General features: G+C 45.5%; 1 protein-coding gene across 1 annotated transcript; it reads right to left on the bottom strand.

Moving 5' to 3' along the window:
* Positions 1–541: 541 nt before the first annotated feature.
* LOC147611077 (protein-tyrosine sulfotransferase-like) lies at positions 542–26,177 on the bottom strand. Its single transcript, XM_086785723.1, has 12 exons — positions 25,739–26,177; positions 25,427–25,604; positions 25,083–25,154; positions 17,955–18,231; positions 17,720–17,863; positions 2,987–3,091; positions 2,723–2,876; positions 2,294–2,361; positions 2,139–2,189; positions 1,941–2,060; positions 1,677–1,811; positions 542–1,524 (listed from the first exon to the last, which is right to left on the bottom strand). The coding sequence occupies exons 1-12, from the start codon at positions 25,782–25,784 to the stop codon at positions 1,303–1,305; spliced, it is 1,572 nt and encodes a 523-aa protein (XP_086641849.1). The 5' UTR covers positions 25,785–26,177; the 3' UTR covers positions 542–1,302.
* Between the last annotated feature and the right edge of the window lie 953 nt (positions 26,178–27,130).

Genomic DNA, 27,130 nt, shown 5'->3' with positions numbered 1-27,130 from the left:
ACATGGTTGAAGAAAACCATGTGATTGATCCAAGTGAGCTTGCAAATGTTTATGTGCAAGCGACATGAATCTCTTCGCCAAAGTCAACCTAAAGGTGAAGACCCTACAGAGGACACTTCAATGCAATCTACAAACCAAGCTCGATCCAAGTCAATCACCTATCAAGTCTTTCAAAGCTTCCAACAAATCCTGGATCAAAAAATAATAATGAGGATATATCACCTTCAAGAAAGGGTGTATGGGTATATCCCTTTAATAAGGGGGTTGTCATCATGCAATTTTATTCCACTCAAATGTAAGCAACAGACTTTAAGCCTATAACACATTACCTTAATGGACATTGGGGAAGTTAAAGGATGTGAAAATAGGTTTAGTGAGGTAATTTTTGTGCCACGTGTAATCCCACTCATTAATGGATCACTATGACCATACTCACACACTTGTCTTTTGCTATTTGACTCGAATGCATGCTTCTTGTTTGATTGGGAGTGAGAGTGTGCATCAAGGGAGGCAAGGAGAGCATACTTGGAACTACTCTCTATTTTCAATTCAATGGAGCCTTTATACCAAGATGTTTGATTCGAAAGCCTTGAGTACAAAAACTCGTTTTTTTTCCCCCATTTACTTCTGCCAAAACGAATAGATTTGAATCTAATCGCTCGAATAACAAAATTTCTTTCACAAAGGTTGTCAGCCACTCGAAGAAAGACGAGCTCTCTTTAAACGCTTGCAGATCCAAGAACATATTACGTACAGAGCTATAACTCGATAGGCATTTCTTCACAACTCTATATACGAAATTTCCTCAAAATGCCTAGATGACTCAGAAGGTCATGTCTTCAGAGAAGTTTCAGGTTACAATGCTTGTTTGATCGCTGAATGCTCCCAAGTGGAGAGGAGATGTATTTTGTTGATTGAAGGCATTATGTGACATGTTCAAGATTACAGTCAAACTTGAGCATATCTACGCATATGCCAAAAGAATGTTTGGGACATGAATTAGCAATCTGATCTCTAATATTGGCAATACTTGGTTGACAGGGTGCCTAAAGCTTACAAGCCTAGACAAGCACCCTGCCATGTAGAAGTGTCACCAAATATATTTTGTTATAAAGCTTCACCTCAGAAGCCAAAATTGCCTTTGTTTGAGCCTTGTGTAGAGACCCCAAAGGTTAATCTGTTCTCTTGATGGACCAAAATAGTGTCTCAAATGATAAAATTTCATCCCAATATATCGTGAGGTGCAAGCACACGGAGACAATGCGCTATCATAGAGCACAGAGATGAACCCATATGATACACTTACATTTTCTCATGCACACTGCGACCCTGCCCTTTCTGAAATCTTAGTATCCTGCTTCCATTCAGAAACACAACCAAACCTGCACCCAAGGTGACCACGCCTCCACCCACACATAGAAGCATCAAAAACATCAACTTCCTGGAGCCAAACCATGGAGGATACCACTCATGTAATGTCTCATCAACTAGCAACTCTGTGTAAGGGCTCTTTGGCTCCCATACCTGCATGATAACAGCATGTACAGCACAATCTGTCAGCATATTAGCATTGCATCAATGTTGTAGCATTAAGATGGCATCACCAATCATGAGAACAACTATGGGACCAAATGTTGCAATTAAAAATAGCATCCCAAAAGAAAACGAGCTCCAACCATTGAGCTTGAAGCTTTTTGACTTGAAACTTGGTATTTGGAGAAGAGACTTTGAGCATATGTGTAGAGTTCAAGGTCAAGGCCATTCATCTGCCGTATTGCTTCAAGAGTCTCCTCTGCAACTTGATGCCTGGCCTGGTAGCATCAATAAGTGAAGTTAATCAAATCCATTCCTTGAAAAATGAAATGATATGAGAATGCATACACGCTCATGCATGGTCATGTGTGTGAACCAGCCAAAGGGGCCAGAAAAAATGTCTATACCTCACTGGAAAAATTTACTGGTAAAGCATTCTTCAGAGAGAATATACGCCGCTTGACTTGCGTACTCTGGAGACGACCAGCACAATTCTCATACTTATCTATAAGCCCATACACTGTGAGCTGCAAACAAAGAATCAATGTCATCACCGTTCTGATTTTTTGCTTCCAAAAGAACAAGAGAGTCTGTGAAGCACTAACAATTTCCTTGAGAGGAGGTGTCCCACTTCCAGCAGGATCTGTAGAAGCAGCCTGTACAACACGTAGACACATAGTTTGTGAACAGCTTGGTTGGAGGGTTTCCAAATGCACATTTCAAGTTTTAAAAGCTCAGGCATGGAGATAAAATGAGGCACCTGTGAGATTTGAGAGTTCTTGAGATGTCCAGGGTTCTCAGATGCCTCAGCTTTAGAAAGCACTAGATCTGAAATTGATGGCATTAACTCTTTCAGGGAACCTCTAGAAGCTTCTTTTAATGCAAAGATCTTTAAGAGCGGTCTAAGGCTCAAACAGATGACAGAAATGCCTTTTCTGCACTATGGTACTGCTGAGACAAAGCAGCATACTTTTCCCAATAACATGTCACTTCAAGTTCCCGCAAATCCCCATTCGGCATGACAACCACCACCTCAAACTCAACATACCCACCAGCACCTCCGTTTGTAATAGTGCTTGTGCAACAGGACGGACTTATTTTTTGATGGCTTATTAACTTGACATGCCATGTCATTTCTCAAAAACACATGGAAAAAATGATGGTACAAATCTCACAGATAAGCCACCACCTTCAGATGAATTATCAGCCTGATCAATTGTCACAGAATTGTTCACAGGATTGCCGAGCGGAAGCATTTGTCCTCCAACAACATGGGCAAAGAGCTTAGCAGTATCCTTGTGCTTGTCTGTTAGCCCCACAAAGATCATCTTATCCATTCTCCTCTGTACCAGCAAAAAAAGGTTTAAGTTCAAGAGAGCACCAAAAACACTTCAAGCTAAGGCCTACATGACAAATAGTTTTGAATGAGAAGGTGATGCATTAATAAAATCACCTTTGCAACATTCAAAACATGAAGACCCAGATCTGGATAGTCAATAACACACTGCCGAACCTCTCCAGTTCCTTTAATGTAGGAATTATTGGTGAGCCCAGCCACCTAAAATAACCAAAAACACGGAAAGAATAATTGATTATACCCTATCTTCGACGCACTTAAATTGTGTATTGATAACGAAGTCAATAAATTTCATCTAGAATGCTTCAAGCATCAACCAGAACACTCGAACACAAGAACCATCAACCCACCTTGTTCAAAATTTTGAGAAAACATTCAATATGACCTTAGTCTCACATACTTTTACAGTAACCAGCATAATTTGTTTGATGATAGGGTTATGCAAAATTAGGTGGAAGGGAACATAATTGCTTGGTTTCTTGTGTATGGAGAGCATCATCAGCAAAGTCTACAGCCAGCACCACATTGGAAACCACATTAGCGATGTGTCACAGGCCTGATTACCCCCAGCAGATGCATGTGGGCATACCAAGCTAGGGCAAGGTCCACAAGCGTCCCACCAACCATGGAGGACACGAGAACCCACCAGGCGAGATGCACTAGAGGGTTTTCAAAATTGACATCCCAGGCATCATTCACACAAGAATTAAACCATGTCATTGCTCGTGCACAAATGCTTTGTAAGATAAGGGTGGGAATGAAACAACCTAACGCAACCAGCACAGGCCTAGGGGGAAGGGGCAGGAGCCAAGATGCAGAATCTCAGCTGGACCAGTCAGCTGAATGGTGTTAGAAGCTAAGTCGCCGTCATAGTCCGTGCATACTTATGTATGGGTATCAACCCAGAGCACCTATTGATGTCGGTCTTAAGGACATCGAGCTTGATGCATTGAGAGATTTCTTGCGAGATATGCAGGAAATTCTGACCGAAGCTCGGGATTCTATCAGGAGTGCTCAAGATAGGGCACGGTTTTATGCTGATAGGGGATGCTCATCTCTTTCTTTTGAACCAGGAGCGTTGGTTTATTTTAATGTTCCTAAAGATTTTCAGACTTTGTCAATGGGAAAATGCTCGAATTTATCTCCTACATATTGTGGTCCATTTTCGAGTTATACATCAGATTGGCACGATTGCGTTTGAACTTAAAACTACCTCCACATGTTAGAGTTCATCCAGTCTTTCATATCAATAGATTGAAAGGGAAACTGGGAGGTGAGGATAACACAGTTACTCCTCAAGAACTCATTGAAGTCGAAGAATTATCCTATGTTCCACATGAACCTGATAAGGTACTTGAATTCAGGGAAAGAAAACTTTGTAGTTGACTAATCCTTGAGATTAAAATTAGGTGGAAAGATAGGAAAATAGAGGATTCGACTTGGGAGTTGGGTGAGATTGTTCAGCGCAGTTCTCCTTCTTTTCATTGCAAGAGTGCAATGTTTTGAGAGAGGGGAAGTATGTTATATATACATTATGTGTGCTATGTTATATGCACATTATGTGTGCATGTACTAGGAGGCTAACCCACATTAGGCTTGTGAGCATGGGAACAAGCTCTAGTGGAGCATGGGTTAGGACTAACCTTAAGGATTAACGTTAGGGTCAGGCATCCAAGGGTCACACATGGGGAATGGAAAGTCAAGAGTCACTTGAGGGCCCTCCTATATAATAGGGACATGGGACACACTCAAGGGGGCTTTTGGAGGCTTGGAGGCTTATGCTATGGTCTCTTATGTAGGGTCATCTACCATTTCACACTAGCAATATGCTATTGGATTGGAGTTATACCTCTTGATAGTATGGGACATCAAGGTAGAGATATGATGTATTTCATTTATAATTCATGTGTGCATCCCTTGGACTCGGGGGTGATTGGGTGGTTGAGTTTATGCCTGATTTATGCTTTTATTGTGGTAAGCCTGGACATGTGCAGGCAGATTGTTATAAAAAGCAGACTGACATGCAAAATGGAAAATTGCAGCAAAACAACTATGCATCCTCGAGCAGAAACAATGAGGATAATGAAAAGTTGTTTGTTATGCAATATGTCGTTAATGCCATGTCTGAAAATGTTGAAGCAGCTGCAGACACAGACGTTTGACATAAAAGAATTAGACATGTGAATGTACAGAGAATGAAGTCTATGCAGACTAAAGGAATTGTGACAGAGCTGCCAAAGTTTAAAGTTGAAGGTATGCAGAAAATATGTGAAGCATGCCAATTTGGAAAGCAAACAAAGCATGTATTTCCACGTGACAGAATTGTGAGCAGAAATGCACTAGATGTTGTGCATTCAGATGTATGGGGTCCTACGAAGATCATGTCTATGGGAGGTATTATGTGACATTTATTGATGACCACACAAGAAAAGTGTGGGTATACTTCATGAAGGAGAAGGGTGAGGTGTTCACTCATTTCAGGATTTCAGAGTTATGGTTGAAAAGCAAACAAGGAAACATGTAAAGTACCTAAGGTCAGATGGAGGGGGAGAGTACTTCTCCAATGAGTTCTCTGAATTTTTTAAGAAGAATGGTATTCAGAGATAGTTTACATGCAGATACACTCCGCAACAAAATGGAGTTGCTGAGCCGAAAAACAAGCACATTGCTGAGATTGCGCGAGCATTGTGTCAGAATATGCAGCGGAAATGATAACCAAACTTGGGTAGACAAGAGCAAGTAGACTGCAGAAAATAAACAGCACAAGAAACACAGAGAGATGGTGTGTAAACTCTTCTCTATACACAAGATTCCGAGAAAACTGAATGAATGAGTGGTGGGGACAAGGGGCCTATATATATGCCCCTGGGAGAGCAGTCGGCCAGCATAAAAAGTGCCCACGACTGCTAAAAAGGTGCCCACGAGCAGAGAAGTGCCCACGACTGAGAAAGTGCAGTCGGCCAGCAGTCCAGTAGCCCACGACTCATCTGTATGCAGTCGGCCAGCACTGGAGTACTCCTGCCACCCTCTGGCAACCCTCCCCACCACTAGGAAAAATGAAAAAAATAGGAAAAAATACGGGGAGTGTGGAAAAATGATAAAACACCTTATACAGGACGGGCACACCCACAACAGAGGCCCTGGTGTATGAATATAGACAGGAGATGACTTCTAACACCCCCTCTCAGCTCCTGGCTGTGAAACCAACCCAAGGGAGCTGGAGTGCCGCCTGAGCGTAGCCTGAGGTAGAGACTTCGTGAAGAGCTCCGCCGCATTATCCTCCGTCGAACAATAAAGTAGCAAGATGTCACTAGCCAAGATCTTCTCACGTACAAAGTGATACTGTATCTCTATATGCTTGGTCCAGGCATGGAAAACCGGGTTCCGAGCAATAGCTATACAACTCTGGTTATCGCATTGGATGACTGTGGGCTCCTTCTGTGGAAACCCAATCTTGCCTAGCAGCCTCCGCAGCCATACAACCTCACAAGCAACACCACAAGCAGCCCGATACTCTGCCTCTGTCGAAGAAAGGACAATAGTTGGCTGCCTCTTGCTGCTCCAAGAAACTGCTCCTGAGCCGAGGGTAAAACTGTATCCTGAAGTAGATCTCCTCGTGTCTGGATCTCCTCCCCAATCTGAGTCACTCCAACCTTGGAGCCTGACTCCATTCCCTCCTGTGTAAAAGAGTCCCAGATCCTTCGTACTCTGCAAATACCGCAAGATCCGCAATCCGGCGTCCCAATGAGACTTCAGTGGCGTCTGCATAAAAGAGCTCAACAGCCCCACGGAGAAGCTCAAGTCCAATCTGGTGTTCAGCAACCAGATCAATGAACCAACCAACTTTCGATACAGCGAGGCATCAACTAGCTCACAAGGATCTGTAACGGTTAACTTTGTGTTCGGGTCCATTGGCGAGGTAATAGGCTTGCAGTTCTCCATCCCAAAGGCCTCAAGCAACTCATGAACATACCGCTGCTGAGAGACGAAAAACCCCCTCTGGGTCTGCCAGATCTCCAATCCTAAAAAGAAGTGGAGTAAGCCTAAGTCGGTTATCTCAAACGCCTTTGACAAGGCAGCCTTCGTCACTCCAATGTGCTCCACATGACCGCCGGTGAGAATGAGATCATCCACATAAAGGATGATAAGCGTGACCATGCCGCGTTCCCGAAAGAGATACAGGTTCGGATCTGCAACCGATCTCTGAAATCCAGTCCGAATAAAGAAGGAATCAATCTTCTGATTCCAAGCCCTGGGAGCCTGCTTAAGACCATACAAGGCCTTACGTAACCTGTAAACCATCCCTTCCGATCCTGGAACAATAAAGCTGGAGACTGCTCAACGTACACCTCCTCCTGCAGGTCACCATTAAGGAACGCAGATTTTACATCCATTTGATACACGGGCCACCTCTGAGAAGAAGCAAGGGCAAGAACAGTCCGAATCGTGGTCATCCGTGCTGTCGGTGCAAAGGTATCCTCGTAGTCGATGCCTGGCCGTTGAGCATAACCTTTGGCCACAAGTCTGGCTTTGTGTTTGTCCACCGACCCATCAGACGCATATTTAGTCTGAAAGACCCATTTGACACCAATGACAGACCGCTTCGACGGCCTCGGTACCAACTCCCAAGTGTGGTTCTTCTCGATGGCATCAAGTTCCACCTGCATGGCTTTCCTCCAAGTATCCTGTGAAAGGGCTTCCTTTACGGAAGTGGGCTCTTTGTCCCGCATGATACAAGACATCAAAGCATAGTTCACCTGAAGAAGCTCCGCTGTGTTGCTTTTATCTTGGACTCTATGTGATCTTCGAGGGCCGTCCTCTGTGGTCCACTCGAAGGGTAGCTCCGTGACACCTGATTCCCGAAGGGTGTCTAACAACCACCTAGGTACTCGAACAGATCGTGGAGCCTCCTGTGGTCGCGAAGGCTCTACTCCAGCTGCGGGCTCAACCTCCTGTGATGACTGAGGTGGATCAACTGGAATGATAGTCTGGGAATCATCATCAAACTCCTCTGGATCTCCAAGAAGTGGCGGCTCTTCGACAGTGGATGCTGGAACATGTTCGTCAAAGACCACATCCCGGCTGACAACAATCTCGTTCCTGTCTGGATCATACAACCTGTATTCCTTGGAAAGAGAGTTATACCCCACAAATACCAACTTGCGGGACTTGGAGTCAAGCTTTCCCCTCTGCTTCTTCGGAATATGTACATACGCATCACTCCCAAAGACACGGAAGTGCGAGACATCGGGTTTCCTGCCAAAGTATGCCTCAAATGGAGTCATATGGGGTACTGAAGTCGTCGGAGAGCGGTTGATGGTATGGACAACCGTTGCCACAGCCTCACCCCAAAGTGGACGAGGAAGATCACGATGCTCCAGCATGGTCCTCGCCATCTCCACCACAGTCTTGTTCTTGCGTTCAACAACTCCATTCTCCGAAGGCGATCCAATATTGGCCAGTTCCCTTTTGATGCCATGATCTTTATCAGCTCTGAGAGTCTTAACCTGAAATCCAGACTCTTTCTCCACCATCACGTGCCAATCCTTGAACCGAGCAAAAGCCTGGTCCTTCTGTGAAAGAAAGTAGACCCACGTGAATCTGGTACAATCATCAACAAGCAGCATAAAATAGAGAGATCCTCCCAAAGATGGTATCTGCTGAGGTCCACACAAGTCAGTGTGAATCAACTCCAATGGTTTCGAAGCCCGCCTGGAAGCCTGCTTCGGAAAGGATTCCCTGTGCTGCTTACCACGTATGCAAGAACTGCAACGTCCTTGCCTACTACCAACATCTGGCAAGCCAACCACCATCTGGTCCCGGAAGGCGCGCCTCAATGCATCCACATTTAAGTGGCCAAAACGAAAGTGCCACAAATCTCCGACCTGAGAACCTGTCAATGAGGAGAGTGCAGAGAGCTTGTAGATGCCATTCTCCACACCGCCTTCCCAAACAACCTGGCTAGTCTCACGGTCCCTTAGAGCAACTGAATGCTCCTCAAATTCCACCCGAAAGCCAGTCTTGCATACCTCATGCACTGACAGAAGATGAAAACCCAGAGCAGGGACATAAAGAACACGGGAAGCATGCTTGCCCCCCTTGCCGTCGGGAATAATCTCCATCCGGCCCTCACTATGTGTCGGAATAGTGGAATTATCACCAATAAAGATGCGACCTGACTGCCGTTTCAGATCCAGAAAGAAGTCACGGGATGGAGTCATGTGCCTGGAAGCACCACTGTCGAGAATCCATTCTCGGGTATCCTTCGCGGTGAAGCCAACTGCCTCCTCGCTCGAAGATGATGAAGCATCGGAGTCCACCATCTCTAAGTGCACAAATGCCGGAGTCTTTGCAGCTGAGGCTGAGGAATCAGCACTCTTCCCTGTCCGCTTAGGGCACTTCCTCCAGTAGTGGCCTTTCTCGCCACAATCATTACAAGATCTTTCGGCCTTCAGCTTCTCTCGTTCTGAGTCAGGCTTCTTCTCAGAAGACTTCTCCGGTGAAGCCTTCCCTTTGCCCTTGTTGGTGTTCCGGCCTTTCGACCGTTGGCCAGTTAAGGCCTCCGAACCTCTGCTGTGACGAGGGTTCGTGAAACGTTCCTCCTGGTCCAAGACCATTGGCACAAGCTCCTCCCAGGTTATGGTGCTAAGCCTTCCACTCGTAATCAACGAGGAATAGAAAGCAGAATACTGAGCAGGCAAGTGGGAAAGCAAAGTGATGGCCATGTCTTCAGATGATATCTCTTTCCCAGCTTGTAGGACTTCCTGCTGAAGGGCCTGCAGCTTGTTGATGTGTTCCCGCATCGTCGAGGACTTTGTAGGGTTCAAAATCCGCATCTGCACTTCCAAGGAGATCCGTTTCATGGGTGATACCCTGTTATACAAAGAAGCCAAGTGCTCCCATATGCCTCTCGCCAGCGTCATGTGCTTCACATGATTGATCACTTGTGGTGTGCAGTTGAGGAAAATAAATGACCGGACCCTGTGCCTCGCGGTCCTTCCTCGTCGACAGTAACTCCCCTTCCTCAGCTTCCGGCCGTGGAACCCCGATGATGATAAAATCAGCAAGGTCGTATGACTCCAGCACCGACTCCATCATGACCTTCCAGATGCCGTAATTGGACCCGTCCAACTGACGATCCACTGGGAATGTGGGGAGAGTCGGAATCTTCACGTGCTTCTCAGCCATCTCTAGTGAATCTGCCATCGCGGAGAATAACCTGAAAGGGTGGGTGGGTGGGAAAAAAAATCTGTAAACCTGCAAGTGGCTGTCCAGCACCTAAGCCCGCCTTCCTCTTGCACCTTCTCTTCCCGTTCAGCCCAAAACAGTCCACCAATCAGCAGCCTAACGCTCCCCCTCTTGCTCAGAAAAACGCCCAAGATCTATCTAGAGCCTAGGGCTCTGATACCATGTCACAATATGCAGCGGAAATGATAACCAAACTTGGGTAGACAAGAGCAAGTAGACTGCAGAAAATAAACAGCACAAGAAACACAGAGCGATAGGTGTGTAAACTCTTCTCTATACACAAGATCCCGAGAAAACTGAATGAATGAGTGGTGGGGGCAAGGGGCCTATATATATGCCCCTGGGAGAGCAGTCGGCCAGCATAAAAAGTACCCACGACTGCTGAAAAGGTGCCCACGACTGCATAAATGCAGTCGGCCAGTAGAGAAGTGCCCACGACTCAAAAAGTGCAGCCGGCCAGCAGTCCAGTAGCCCACGACTCATCTGTATGCAGTCGGCCAGCACTGGAGTGCTCCTGCCACCCTCTGGCAACCCTCCCCACCACTAGGAAAAATGGAAAAAAATAGGAAAAAATACGGGGAATGTGGAAAAATGATAAAACACCTTATACAGGGCGGGCACACCCACAACAGAGACCATGGTGTACGAATATAGACAGGAGATGACTTCTAACACATTGATGGGAGAGAAGAATATGCCGCATAGCTATTGGACTGAGGCTGTTTCTACAGCAGTTTACATCATGAACAGGACTCCAACTGCAGCCATACATGATGTAACTCCAGAGGAGAGGTTTACTGGGACAAAAAACCTGATTTGTCTCATCTGAAAGTCTTTGGATGCATTGCATATGTGCATGTGCCAGATGAGCTGAGAACTAAGCTGGATCCAAAAGCTGAAAAATGTGTGTTTATTGGGTATTCCCTTGAGCAAAAGGAATACAGGTGTTATAACCCTGCTACACGTGAGTTGAGGGTAAGCAGGGATGTTGTTTTTGATGAGATGATCAGCTGGTATGCTGCTGAAAAAGAAGCTGTTGGGACTGATGTGAGTGGAAATGTGGTTGCACAGAATGCAAGTCAGCAATCACAGTCTTTGAGTGGACCAAGAGAGTCCTCATCTAGTGGTTCAGTTGATAGACCATGGAGTGGCAGGCTGCGTCATAATACCAGTCCTGCAAATGTGATTAGTACATCACATAAAGGCAAAGAGAAAGTGTCACCTGCATCCCGCACTTGGATGCCACGTAGACATTTCTATAAGAAGGTGCAGGACCTGGGATGGTGAACTGGTCCCATGTGAGCCCAATCCGGGACGAGTCAGCCTGGGATCCATCTCATTTGTCCGAGGTCAGGTGTGCATTGTCGTGCACAGGAGTCCAAGGTCAGGTGTGCACTGTCCTGCACATGAAACAGTGCCAGTCCACGCTGTGAGTCTCCCTCTGGAATGATGTCAGTGACTCTGTGTATCTGGTATGGTACCGGATGCCAGATCACTGAGTAGTTAGTGTTTAGGACAAGGGGCCAGCCCATAGGGCTACCCCGGATCTTAGTGTGGGCATGGGAATGGTGTGGAACCACCCCCATGAGGGCCAAGAGGCTGAACCCACCACCCATGGAGGGACTGTAGGACAGCCCTAGGGCAAGAATAAGGCAGATTCCACGAGTTTACAGCCTTAACATGGCTGTAGGGCAAGTATGGGGCAGCCCATACAGGCTGCCCAGCCCTTGGAAGGTGTGCAAAGGCTGTGCCCAGCACTCTGGAAGCAGGCGCTTCACCTCCCAGCCAGTTAGGAATAAAACGCAAAATTTTATGGATTTAATTCAGCATTTATTGCTGTATTTTCAGCAATCGTGGGACATTTAAGGCTGGCCGCCTGGGTTTATGCTGGCCGACTACTCATGAGGAGTAGTATATATCGCCTAGCCCACAATCCCATTCATTCATCTCATTATTCACCAAGGGCTAAAGCAAATCAAGGGCTAGACAAGCCAAGGGAGTTGCTAAGAAAAGGGGTGGAGAACTGAAGGTCAAGGACAAGGATTTTCCAACCAAGAAAGGTCAAGAATTCTGTATTTTCTTTTCAGATTCACATCATTCTAATAAAGCAAATACACCATCCGTGGTGGGGTCCCTACAGAGGGTAATTGGGACCCAATACTATGTCCTCTCCATCTCTCCCTCTCTCTCTCTATTTTCTGCACCTCCTTTCAGTTTGTGCGTTAATTTCCGTCGCGAAAAGAGTGCTGAATTCTGAGTATTGAAGTTACCGATTCTTCTCCGAAGCTTCCGCATATTATAGAAAGTGGTTGAGCCCCTTAGTATGCCTGACATTTCTGCAAGGCATTCTCATGTTGATGGAGAGTCTAGGTCAAGTGGGAAAGACTCCGTTGGACACCCACACGCGTAATAGCACAACTTAATATCACAATTTGAAATGAACAACTTAATAACAACTTGAAATTGAAATGAGATGAAATGAAATAGATGGACACCAGCACTCGGGCCGGAACGGGCCGACCCCCCCCTCAATATATGATATATTTATTGGGAGTATTTAACAAATACAATGCTCCATGGGTTCAAAGAACCAGATGATGTCCATGTACAAATGAATACAGTACCAAACAAAAAGGCTCGAAGTAGATATTCGAAGTAGAACGACCACTAGCGTGGTCCAGTCTCTACGGTCCTGTGCTTTCACTGGCCTCCGCGGAGAGTGCCCAACTGGTGTTCCAGGACCACGCACAAACAGGCGCTCCCGTACTAACGCCTGGCTCTCCCGATCTCAGCACCTTTGGACCGTAGTTCTCCAAGAGCTTGGACTACCCGGCACCGAACGGGTGTTGCCGTAAGGAGAATTCCTTATCAGATTTATCACAAAGTATTTTAATTAAATCTGAAAATTCACTTACTTGTAGATGGAAAACCAATACCCGGATGTGTCTGTCTGTGTGCAGTCATGAGTGGAGGACACCAAGACACAGCAGCCTGTCGATGAGGAGGAGGAGGAGCTGCCTGCTGTGCAGGACACAGCCACCAACTGACGGAACAGCAGGCACGCATGGAGGGTACAGTCGCCTGAGGGAGAAGTACACTCTATGGACAGCCGCCTGCTGAAGCTGCCTGCATAAGATGGAAAATCTGCTGGAGTTGGGCATGCGCAGCCACCAGCAGAAGGTACTGCGGCCATCTGGTTGCAGTGCACAGCCGCCTGGCTATAAGAGTACAGCTGCTAGCGATGAATGCACAGCCGCCTGCTGTGGTAGGCAGCGTAGCTTGAGGAGATGGCCGCCTGGTTATACAGAAACGCAGCCAAAAGCCTGAAGTGCAGTCGCCAGCTGTAAAGGTAAAACATGCGCAGCCTGTATGGGAGAGGTAGCATGCGCAGCAGTTTTGATGTAGGTGGAGCGCACAGCCGCCTGGGAGAGCATGAGATGGAACAACCTGAAAAAAGCGACGAGATGAACGCCCGGATGATTCTCCACGAAGGGTGGTCGTTTTTTTTTTATGAGTGATGGAGGGGAGTAAACCATTAGAGCTGGCTGGCTCCCAATGTTTGCATGTGGGCAGCCAGCTCTATGGTGGTGTGGGTAGGTGACCATACACCCACCCCCACACACACACAAGTGAAGTGTGGCTCCCCACCTTGGCCCCTAAGTGGGTGCCCACCTCTAAGTGAGTGTGAACATATAGCCTTATAAAATGAAAGGTTAGAGAATAAAGTATTAAACCAACATGTGCAATACACTTACCACCTGTTCACATGCACCAAAACTCGTCAGAAGACAGAGCAAACTTCACGACTCACTGGCAGGCGTCCCCGCTCAGTAAGTAACACGTCAAACAGGCAAACACAAAAATACAAGTCATGCGAAAACAGTTTCAAACATGCAAAACATGAGTGCATGTGCAAATAGTATCATGGACATATCTCTCGCTCATGGAACAAGTACAAAATATCTGTCGGCACAAAAATGGCACGACATAAAATATAAATCCTGGTCTTTCTATGGAGTGACAGTCCCATAGGTAAAACACACAGTTCCAGGCACGGACCTCCCTATGGAGTGACAGTCCCATAGGCAAGACACGGCACGAATACTGGCTCTTCCATGGCGTGACAATCCCATGGGTCGAACATAGTCCAGGTCATACACGGGTGGCACCAGTCTGGCTCCCGTCTATACGACACCATCCTGCTAACACACGGGTGGCACCAGTCTGGCTCCCGTCCATGTCAAGCAAAAATACTGGCCTCTTCACATGAGACACCGGCCTAGCCTCAAGTGAACGAGACACAAAAACTGGAGATGGACCAAATGGTCGGCCAATTGGTGACACTAGTGGCTCAGAGATGAGCCTCGATGAGGATCTTGGGATACCAGCTATGAGAACACCTGGTGTAAAGAAAGCTATGGAAGCCACGAATACAAAGCTGCGAAGATCTCGGAGAGTGAAGAATCCTGTGCAGAGGTTTACCTATGATGGTTATGTGGCACATCACTATGCATACATAGCAAAAGTTGTACAGGTTGTAGAGCCCACATGCATTGATGAGGCTGTTGGAAATGTGTGTTGGAAGAAAGCTATGGATGAGAAGATGGATGCACTATATGAAAATGAGACTTGGGATTTAGTGCAACTGCCTGAAGGCAAGAAAGCCATTGGATGCAAGTGGGTGTACAAAGTAAAACATAACAGTGATGGAAGCATAAGCAAGTACAAGACTAGATTGGTAGCCAAAGGATATGCGCAGACATGTGGCATTGATTATGAGGAAACTTTCAGCCCAGTTGCCAAGATGGCAACAGTGAGAGTTGTGATAGCAGTGGCTGCGTCAAAGCAATGGTCTTTACATCAGATGGATGTAAAGAATGCATTCTTGCATGGGGATTTGCAGGAAGAGGTGTATATGTTGCAACCACCTAGTTATGAGAATGTGAGTCACCCCGAGCATGTTTGCAGGCTGAAGAAAGCCTTGTATGGCTTAAAACAAGCACCAAGAGCATGGTCTGACAAGATTTCTAAATATCTTGTCACTATTGGCTTTCATGTAGCCAATGCAGATTTCTCGCTGTATGTGAGACACAGTGATAGAGGGGTTGTGCTTGTTGTCATCTATGTAGATGACCTTATCATTACGAGGGACCATGATGCAAAGATCTTTGATGTAAAGATCTTGCTTAGACAGAAGTTTGAGATGAAGGATCTGGGGGAGCTCAGATATTTCTTGGGCATTGAAGTGATTAGGTCACCACATGGTATTGGATTACTACAGAGACAGTATGGCTTGGACATGTTGTCCGAGTATGGTATGAGAGACTGTAGCTTATCTCATGGCCATTGGATCAGAATGGCAAGTTGAGTGCAGATTCAGGAGAGATTTTGGAGGATCCTACTATGTATAGGCGCATAGTAGGAAGCTTGATCTACATGACGATCACCAGGCCATATTTGAGCTATGCTGTTGGGTTGGTGAGTCAGTTTCTGCAGGTTCCTCGGAAGCCGCATTTGGATGCATTGAGACGCATACTAAGGTATGTGAGGTCTACTTTGCATTGTGGACTATTTTATGAAACTGGGACAGAGATATGTGTACATGGGTACACAGATGCTGATTGGACTGGTAGTATCTCAGATAAAAGATCTACTAGTGGCTTCATGTTTTCTTTGGGGAGTGCTGCTGTAACTTGGAGCAACAAGAAGCAGCCTACGGTTGCTCTATCCAGTACAGAGGCCGAGTACAAAGGTGCTGCTATGGCAGCATGTGAGGTAGCTTGGTTGAGAAAGCTACTTGCAAATTTGGGTCTATCAGTGGATAGACAAGTTGTCATTTTCTGTGATAACATTAGCAGTATACACTTGACCACGAACCTAGTTTTTCATGCTCGCACGAAGCATATAGAGGTCCACTACCATTTTGTCAGAGAGAAGGTTTTGGCAGGAGACGTTGACATTGTTTATGTCAGCACACAGGATCAGGTCGAAGACATCTTCACCAAAGCATTGGGTACAGAGAAGCTCCGCAGATTCAGGGCTTCGCTTGGTGTACATGAGATGGAGTTGAGCTCGAGGAGGAGTGTTGAGATATCGAGCTCATCTAGTGAGGCGATGGGCACTGATGACCCGCCTGGGGGATAGGCCCCACACTTACACCACTGGCATGGTTGAAGAGATCATGGGTGATATGCGGCCAGTGGGATGACAGGCTGTGTGACAGCCATTCTAGAGACTGGCATAGTTATAGCGCCAGCTCATTTAGTTGGGTTCACACAATAGCGAACCCTAGTATGTATTTGGTTGAGTACCTTTTTCATATTGTGTGTACTCTTATCTTTGTATATGGTGTGTTGAGTGTGTTGTGTGAAGAAGAAGAAGATTTTCAACCTCTCACCTTGTGACTTCTCTTTTAGGGTTTTGTGAGTGTGTGTGTGCTTGCAAGAGCTCAAGCTCTCTTCTCCCCTGCATCTTTTCAGGCTGGGCTTTTGAACCTTGTGCCTTGCGTATGTTGTCATTGTTGCTTCGCCTTGCCTCTGCGCCCAGTTCAAAAATGGTATCAGGGCGAGGTTGCTCGCTTTGGCGTGGTGCTGGTGGTGTGCTGGTGGACCTTGCATAAAAAAGAAGGCTATTCTCTCAGGCATGTTAGCTGCGAGCTAGTGTGCTGGGTGGACACCATGGCTGGCAGGCAAAAACAGATGCTGGCTGCCGGTGGTGTGAGGCCATGGCTGGCGGGCGAGAAGAGGAACTGGCTGCCGGTGGGTCCCACTGTCAAGAGCAGGCGTGGCCGTGAGCTGCCATCAAGGGAGGGTGTTAGAAGCTAGGTCGCCGTCAGAACTGCACTGCCACAAAACTTGGAAGGATTACCCCATATGTTGAGTGGATTAAGCGCACTAAAAGGTACATAAACACGAAGGTTCACATGGCCCCAACATCCCCCACATTTTAGTGGTTTCCATGGGATCTGTAATGGGAGGGTAATGAGGGCAAGCCGGCTGTGCTTTTGATGATGGACTTCAAACATAGACAGCATGCTGCTCATCCAACAGACTAACCCCACATTAGCAAGATGGCACTGGTAAGTCAGGATTAGCTGACCAAATGCATCTGCCAGTCTAAAAGCCTATAAGAGAGCCCTCGCACCTGCCATTTCACAGATGTGATTTCCGCAGTGTTGGCATGTACAGTTTCAGAACTTTTCTTCCTCACATCCTCGGAAGGGGGGAAGGGACAAAGTGCAAGTGTTTGCAATATTCTCTAAGCTTTTTGCTGGATGTGTTTTAAGTACTTTGACCCACTTTGATTGCAAATATGCTGATGTAAGATCGTTGGGATGTAAGATCGTTGGCTGCCTAGCACTGTGTCAACATCCAGCCATTCACCCTTTCAGAGGCCCCCCCAGCCAAAAAAAAAAAAAACACTCTATTACAAAGTTGAAACCTCAATTCAAAAAATGTTTGAGCTCGTATCCTTTATTTTATGACCATTAAGGTCTCAATGTGTACTCCACAACAAAAACACCAAGAAGCAGCTTCTGTGAAAACAAAAAAAAAAAAGGACCAAAAATATATCAGCAATCACCTGAAATGTTGCACCATTGTGTAATATGTCCATGACTATGGGTTGATAAATAAACTCATGCAATGGCATTACATAGGAGCTTGCATTGTAATGAGAGAATCCTCCAGTGTAGGGTGTAACCCCTCCCAACTGCCTACCTTTTTCCTGCAGAATGGGAATCACATCATCAAAAGTTTCTAGCCATCCATGACCATCCGAAAGCTATTCAAAGCTGTGAGTATATAGATAAACTTACACGTCTGAAAAGATCTTCCCGCATCCATGGAACAAGAAGGCTCCATGGCCATATATTTAGAGTGCTAGATCCCTTGTTTTTGGCTGCCTTTGCAGCTCCAGTCTTCCTCTTTACATTTGGTGCCAAGAACCGTGAAGCCACCTCAACAGAAAACTCATATGCACTGAAGATGCGATCTACAGGGTAACGCATATTGGTTATCACTGATGTTGACTCTGCTGGAAGCTTTGTGAGAATGCTGTAATCATCATGAGTGACAAGCAACCTGCAGTGCTTGCTGTCACAATCAAACATCAACCTCAACATCAGATTTTCCACTGCTCAATCTGGCAGCATCTCAATACTATCAGCAAAAAACAAAACATTCCAGCCAAATTTGGGCAGTTAATTACAATGGAAGGAGAAGTCAATTGGCTGCTTATGCACATAGCAAGTGGCAGTTTAGTGGTTTGATTAGGATTCTCAAGAATGACATCACGATGTCTGAAGCCAAAACACTGTCATTTGCCGGCCCTCCTGCACCACTGCCTCTTCCAGCTTGCAGCCCCCCCACCTACAAATTAAACAAGGTCAAAAGATCCTTTTCACACAGCTCAGCCCTGGCCAGGCTGCTGTAGTGCTCTCTAAATGCAGCCAAACAGAACTCAAAACAACACCCAAAACTGCTCCAACATTGTCCATGCTGATTCCGCCCAAAGCTGATGCCAATGCTCGATGCTCTGTCCTCTGCTGGTCGTTTTGTTCCCAGCCACTCTTTCTCATAGGTCATTTGCCTCAAAGCACTGATTTCTCCTTTCGCAGGCATGTAATATACTATCCAAGTGCGTCCCTCTCTTGACTGTACAGTCATGGCCTTGTCCCTCTATACACGTAGGGCTCACAAAGCCATCCACTAATCCTAATCTACCCTATAGAGCACCTCAATAGCCAGGCAACTGCAACTCACCCCTGCACATGTCACATCCCTTCCTGATTATCTTCGTACAGGAAGTCGGAAGGTCTCTGGATCCATTTAATGACGACAACAACAGCTTTGTGAAATATGTGTTGTCCTTGTCATTTCACATACCTTCTCAATGTCCTTACAATCAATCCTCCTCAACCAGACTGCTTCACGTTCTTACAATTGATCCTCCTCAACCAGACTGCTTTACATGAAGCAAAAGCATGCTGCTTTGTACTCAAACAACTCTAGAGAAGAAAAAGCAACTAGATGCTGATTTTTACTAATCCTCCAGGAGATAACTCAAGATCCAAGAGAGAAGCAATAACCTATCGCTGACCTCCTATCACCGTCTCCTGCCCAATCTGAGTCACAAATCCAACTAAGGTATATGTAGGTAATGCCGTACTCCTATGTCCTTGATGTTAATGTCACGTGCATCCCGCACTTGGATGCCACGTAGACATTCTGTACAGAAGGTGCAGGACCTGGGATGGTGAACTGGTCCCATGTGAGCCCAGTCCGGGACGAGTCAGCCAGAGATCCATCACAGTCGTCCGAGGTCAGGTGTGCATTGTCCTGCACATGAAGCAGTGCCAGTCCGCGCTGTGAGTCTCCCTCTGGAATGATGTCAGATGTGCTGAGTATCTGGTTTGCAACTGGATGCCAGGCCTCTGTAGGCATGTAGGTTGCATGTAGAGATGGGGCCAGCCCATAGGGCTACCCCAGTGTGAGGATTTGTATTTGCATTTGTAGAATGGGCATGGGGGAGGTATAGAACCATCCCCAAGGGGCCAGGAGGGCCCAAGATTTGCCCACCAGCCAAGGCATGGGCTAAAGGGGCTGTCAGCCAGCTGTACTACTGCTGGACAGGTAGCCGACCAGGTCTAGTACCCTACCCACCTAGTCGGCCAGGTGTAGGGAGCTGTCCCACACCTCTGCGCAGCATGCCCAGCAGCCAGGATGCTGCCCCAGAAGCATGCGCAGGCTGGACAGTGATTAACATAGTGTGAAAACACTTTAATAATAAAATTCAATCGTGGAGCTCCCTGAAGCCAGCCGACTGGATGCTGAAGGTGGTATAAATACCCCAGCCCATAATCCATGAATCCATCTCATAATTCACCAAGTGCTCCAAGCAACCAAGGGCCAGGACAGCCAAGAACATTGCTAAAGCAAAGGGGTGAAGGACTGAAGGTCAAGGGCAGGTTTTCCAGCCAAGAAAAGGTCAAGTACTTTGTATTTGTTTCAGATTTACATCATTCTAATAAAGCAAATACACCATCCGTGGTGGGGGCCCTACAGAGGGTAATTGGGACCCAATACTGTGTCCTTCTCCATCTCCCCCTTCTCTCCCTATTTTTCTGCACATCGTCTTTCAGTTTGTGCGTTAATTCCGTCGCGAAAAGAGTGCTGTTTTCTGAGTTTTGAAGTACCGATCCTTCTCCGAAGCTTCCGCATATTACAGTTAAATGCCTGCATCCCTACCTTCCAATGGTTCTCCCTGGGCTTGTTTGAGAACCTACTCAACAAACCAACTGCATAGTTGATGTCCAGTCATGTGTTACACAAATAATTAGACTCCCCACAAGCTGCCTATAGTGCTTCATATCCACCAATAGAGAAGCGTTTTCTGCAGACAGCTTTGCATCAATCTCCATGGGGCTACCCACTAAATTGCACTCACCATGCCAAAGGCTACAAGTCATGAGGAGCCCATTCTTGATAAATTTTGAATAAGCAAATGGGAGACTTCAAAGTTTTTGCATATAAAACCCTAATTTGCAATTACACGTAACAGAGCATGTCTCGGAATCAATTAACCATAAATAAGATAAACCGCCCCTTCAGGTTACATTACCAAAAGGAGTCTACTCCTGATACAAGATCTCGGGTGCCCAATGTTCACCACCGGTCTGCACCTAATTATCCCAAGTACATGCAATGAATACAATCAAAGCTCGCTTCTTCTTCTTCCTCTCCCGCTCCCGCTCCATCTTCATCTCTCCCTCATTCTTTCACTCACATTGGCATTGAGGTTGAGATTGAGCTTTCCATAGTTGTTACATGCATGCCCGTGCCATGGCTAATCCTCGGCATGAACAACATTAATCCTTGATTACATCAGCATTTAGCATCAGTAGCATCATCTTCATTACCATCAATAGCATCCTTAGCATCAACATCATCACCATCATCAATAGCAATATGAAGGGTCTAGGATCTAGGGACCCTGTCGGCAGCCATCAGGGGCCCGTCAGCCTGCAGTCGGCAGCCCATAGGTGACCTAGGCAGCAAGTGGCTCAGTCTTATGCAGTGGACAGCACGGGCAGCAGCACTAATATGAAGCGCAGCATTTAAATAACATATAAAAGAGATGTGCCATGTCCAATCCTGGCCTATTGCAATTAAGCTGGCCGACCAGCCCCTCTTCACATATATATAAGCATCCTTCATATTTCAGCATTCGATCAAGTCATTCAATCATTCATCAATCATAGAACTGATCAATAGAAGTCATGTGAAAGGCCAAGGGTCACCCCCTTTGGGGCTGACCTAGGGCTCAATCATGTACGTATATACATTCAGCCACCTTTTTGTATCATATAACACAAATAAAAACCTGACACCAATCTCTCTCTTCTTCTCCCTCCAGTGTCTTAGTCATGTTGAAATCAGCATCTTGTTCTTAATCAGGCTTAGGGTTGTGGACCAGTACAACAAAGGCTTCCACATGTGCAACATTGATATCAGCACATTCAAGCGCAGTCCACTAAGCATAGTCCCAAGGAAGGCGCACAGTTCCAACAGAGAATGCAGCAGGGTAGCAGATGGACTGGGTAGCAGATGGACTGGTCTGCAAACAACAGGCGAAGCCAAAGGAAGCATTCCCTAAGGGTATGTACACATAACCAGTACATCGTTAAGCTCTCAGGTCAGTTCCAAAGGCCTAGCAACACGCATGATCAGTTCCCGTAGGTGACCCACCACTGTGTTAAGAGTAAGGGAAACGCAGGCATGGGGACAACAGTGGAACAAATGCTCAATTCTTCAGCAAGACTAGGAAGTGGAGATCAGAATTGAAATGTTAAGACAAAACAAGTCAAAGTTAAAGTAGAAGGTCAGAGCCAGTAGTCCAACGAAGAAGGATGGTAGAGTGTCCACCCTATCATCAAGTTTAGCAGGAGGGAATGTCGTGTGCACTCTCGTGCCATGGCTAATCCTCGGCATGTTAGCATTTAGCATCAGTAGCATCATCTTCATTACCATCAGTAGCATCCTTAACATCAACATCATCATCACCATCATCAACAGCAATATGGAGGGTCTAGGGACCCTGTTGGCAGCCATCAGGGGGCCTTCAGCCTAATGTCGGCAGCCCATAGGTGAGATCGGCAGTAGGCAGCTCAGTCTTATGCAGTGAACCATAGGGGCAGCAGCACTAATATGAAGCGTAACATTTAAATAACATATAAAAGAGATGTGCCATGTCCAATCATGTCCAATCATGGCCAACTGCAGTTAAGCCGGCCGACCAGCCCCTCTTCACATATATACAAGCGTCCTTCATAATTCAGCATACGATCAAGTCATTCAGTCATTCATCCATCATAGAAGTGATCAGTAGAAGTCATGTGAAAGGCCAAGGATCACAACCTTTGGGGCTGACCTAGGGCTCAATCATGTAGGTCAGCCCCATACATTCAGCCACCTTTTTGTACCATATAATACAAAGAAAAATCTAACACCAATCTCTCTTCTTCTCTCTCCTGTGTTTTAGTCATGTTTAAATCAGCATCTTGTTCTTAATCATGCTTAGGGCTGTGAATCAATACAGCAAAGGCTTCAGAACATGCTACAATAGCTCTCTCCCTCTTTGCTCGCTACCCACGTGCTAATCTCTCTTGTGGTGACACCAAGAGAGGCAAGGTTGAGGACCCTAGCCTTTGGATCCTTCTGCCTTGCGTAAGGATGCCCTGAGTAAGCATTCCCAAAATCTAGAAATCCACACCAAACGAGGAGTCTTCACAAGCCATTCCAAGAAGCTCTTCAAACACACTTGTGTTCGGGCAAAACCCGAGAAGCCATACACGCGATCAAATGTCCCAAATGCTCGTGGGGTTCAATCACAAACCTAATGTACAGCCTCCTTTAGTGATTTTAGGGTGATAAATCCTTCAAAAAAATAATTTTTAAGGTTTTACTTTGGGGCAATTTTAGGGTTCTACACTTTTTAGGGTTTCTGAACAAACTGTACAAGTCCGTACTATGTCCGCACAAGTTATGATGTCATCAACCTTCGGTCCATACTATTGATCTAGTCGTATACTGGCTGATGATGATGTCTTGTCCGCATAGCTTTGCGATGGAGAGGGAGAGAGATAGAGTCGCTTTCTTGATGTGTAGAAGAGAACCACTTATATATACGTGTTTGTGTATATATACATATCTGCATACATACATACATGTTTTTGTGTGTGTGTGTGTGCGTGTAGGCAGAATCACTTTACAGGGTACTTACTTTAAGATCAATTTGCGACAATCCCTTCATGGACTGCTCACGGTTAGAGGACATGGATTTTAGTCGGTTTGAGGTATTTTTTCACTACTTCTGAAGTTCTCTGAAGCTGGACTTGTCTTGAGTCCATCTCCTTTATTGTACATAAGTCATTGTTAATAGAAGCATGGTTTTCACCCCAAAAAAAAGTGTGTAGGGAGAATTAACAACATGTTTGCTTGCATAGATGCTATCAACTGCTGGCGCTAGAGTTACATAGCGTCTCGTTCAAGCCTTTGTTGGTGTTCTCGAGCTAATTAGTCTGCCTATCGTTAGTCTTCTTCAACCCAACGTTTTGCGTCCTCGGCCCTTTGTTCATCATCACGCCAGGCTTCTTTGGCCCTTCATTCTTCAACCTTTTTGGCTTCTTCTTTTTGTCTATGTTGCTCCACGATGAGGAACAATCTTGCAAGTTTTGAAAAAATTTTTGGCTTTTCAACTTCTTTGACTCCTTCCTTGGCTGTTTCAACTTTCTCTTTAGCTTTTTTTCTAGATCTTTTTCTGCTTCTTCTTATTCTTTAGCCTCAATTTTCTGCCGGAGCAATCTGTTTTGTTCCAAGATTGCTTTGACAACGTCTTCACTAAATTCCGGAAGCATTTCTATGGTGGTATCTTCTTTGTTGATCTCTCCTTCAATGTCTTCTTTGTAGCTTTTTGAAGAAGTCTCTCCTCACATTGTGGTGGCCTGGATGGTTTTTCTTGACTGCAGTTTTACCATCCACACAATGCTCTCACTTTTGGGTAGCTAAGTTGGGTTACAACCTCCAGCTCTCATACCAATGTAGCATGCAATAGGTTGATTGTTGTAAGGTGCAACAAAGCCTTCTTTAAACTTGTGAGTTTATGCAATCCACTTTACTTTAAAAGAGAAGAGTAGAGAGAGAGAGAGAGAGAGAGAGAGAGAGATGAGAGTCGACACTCCCAATTACCCATTGAAGCCAACCACCCCCTCCCCCCTCCCTCTCCTTCTTCTCCTCTAGTCAGCAGTAGTATTTGCTTGTATTACTTTGGAGGATTGTTCTCTCAAAAAAAAATCAAGAACATGTTGAAGTATTCAACACATAACAAGAATCTCAGCTACCTCTATGATCCTATTGTTGTTAATCAAGGAGTACTTGGCAAACAATGTAGAACTTCTAGAGATAGGCCTTTTGAAGATCAGTCTTACCTCATGAGCATGTTTGGTGAAGACTATGTTATGCTTCTTTCAAGGTCCCCTTTTCGTTAACACATACTTCATGATCATGTGTGGTGAAGACTACTCTATACTTCTTTCACAGCGCCCTTTTAAGAAGATCAATCTTACCTCATGAGCATGTCTGGTGAAGACTATGCTATACTTCTTTCAAGGTCCCTTTTAAGAAGATCAAGCTTACCACATGAGCATGTCTCGTGAATAGGACACTTAACCATCGAAAACTTTTCCAAATGATTTGTTAATAAATTTTTGTTTGCCTCAAAAGAATGATAAGGTAGAATGTTCCATGGCTCCTTGCAAGCATATAAGGATAAACAAACATTCCTCCACAACTCCAGAATGTAGATTTATAACTGAGTAAAGTCTGAATGTATCAAAGAAAGCATTTGGCTCCCACTTAAAGAATGCAATGTGATTGAAATGGCTCACCTTGAATTGAATCGGAGCTTGTCATAGGAGCCATCACAGTGCTGTTCCGGGGGGTATAAATGACGCAGCAAGCTGTAAAAACAAAGATAGAAGTAGGATCAGTGTTTGATGAAGTCATGTACATAAAACTGTGATAAAAATCGCCAATGAGCTGGTAGCTCAAGTGGTGAAGTGTATGTCTTGGAACCGGGACGGATTGGGCGGCATCACCTCCGGGCAGAAAAAGGCGCCTAAGGGCGGTGAAATGTGCCTATGGGCGGTGAAAAAACAGTAACTATGGGAAGATCTTGGGCCTAAGGCCAGTCGGAAGAAAAACTGTGATAAAAATCATGCAGAACAGCTACCATTGATGGAACGTCCGGCCGCCTGTACGTGGCACATGTAGAAAATAGAGGAGCTCTTTGATTTCCTGGTTGTGATTATCTGGAAGCTCTGCCAATTCTTGCAGCGCCTGCTCGGTCCAAGCTTCCAGGGCCATGTTGCATCTGTCATACTCTCGATCATAGCCTACTGCACCAGAACCTGGAACGCCAAAACAAAAAGAGGAAGACACAGCAGTTTACAGAAAATCAGAAAACGCAGTTTGCAGATTTAGCCGACTGTATGATCTACTTCATTCGCAGACGTTATTTTACCTGGAAAGCCAGAATAAGTACCTGTAGCAAGGAGGAGAAGGAGAAGAAAGATAGGACGAGCTGCCATTGTCTGTGTTCCCCCTTTGCGTGAAGCTCGGCGCGAAGGAAGCTCGATTTCTGCGGGGTATAGCTAGTTGCCCGGCAGTAGCGAGGGGGAAGACGCAGAGAATTGCATGGGGGAGCATAATCTGTGTGCGAGGGGGACAGAAGGCTGAGATCTGCGCAGAAGAATTGAAAGACGGGTCTGCAGGAGCAGAATGAAGACGATGAGCAGAAGTAGGGTTTGGAAGAGCATGTGGAAGGGCAGCAGCAGTACAAGCAGTAGTGGTAGAAGTAGCCATGGCAAGCAAACAATAAAATTGAGGAGAGCCGACGCGGGGATGTTTCCAAAGGCGGGGGGGCCGACTCGCAGGGTTTTTTTTTTCCATGGTGCACATAGCGCACCAAAAGAAAAAAAAATGATTTTTTTTAACCCAACCCTTAGAAGTTTTTTTAACCCAACCCTTAGAAGTTTTTCTTTTTTTACGAGTCAGTGGGACTAGTGGCTTGACTCGTCAAACTCTCTTAGTGGGACTAGTGTTTGACTCGTCCTCTTTTTTTTTAACGAGTCAAGCTCTCTTAGTGGGACTAGTGGCTTGACTCGTCCTTGACGGGCAAGAGTATTTTTGTATTCATATTTGTCGATCACAAATTAGTGCAGTAGAGAGAGGTGTTGCTTTAGAGTCCCAAGGTCACGGGTTCAAGCTCTCATTGTGAAAGCGATGGCACGCATGGGTGTGTGTATTTTTGGACTTTCTAATTTCAGCCAATTGTATAAAAAAAAATCCCAAAAAAATTGCTCGTTCTCGAAGGGTAAGCAGAGATAAGCCTTATATTTGAAGCCTATGATGGGCCCCATGGTCCCTAACTTGCCAACCTATATATTAACACACCATGCTTGTCATATATAGCCATGTAGAAGCTCCTAAAGCACTTAATTTCATTGAATAAAGCACCAAACTTGACGTAAATAAACAGCTAACATTCCAACCCAATATAATGTTAACAATCTCTACACACCTGAACAAAGCTTTAAAACAACCTTCGGATAACTGGATTATCTCTCCTTGGAAGCCTATACTCCTCGTCTCCATCTGGTCAATAATATTTAAGAAAAAAACATTAGCTATTGCAAGATATACTTTTCATAGAAAAAAAAGAAGGAAAACAACAAAACCTTACAGAACTCATTTGGTGGACCAATATTTGAGGCGAATGGGGTTTGAACAGGCTTGTAGACAGCAAATCAAGAAATTTTGTATTGTCCAGTGCCTATGACTCGAAAATCTAACCTATCAAGCTTTTCATAGCCCACAAAAACATTACATGTACATCAAGTTGATTCGCAATCTTTTGTAATCTCAGACTGTAAAT

This window comes from Cibotium barometz, chromosome 48 (genome assembly GCF_041138505.1).
Source record: "Cibotium barometz isolate CiBa-2024 chromosome 48, ASM4113850v1, whole genome shotgun sequence".
NCBI classification, from domain to species: domain Eukaryota; kingdom Viridiplantae; phylum Streptophyta; class Polypodiopsida; order Cyatheales; family Cibotiaceae; genus Cibotium; species Cibotium barometz.
The sequence above is the reverse complement of the archived record's forward strand: the minus strand, read 5'-3'. Positions and strand labels throughout refer to the sequence as shown.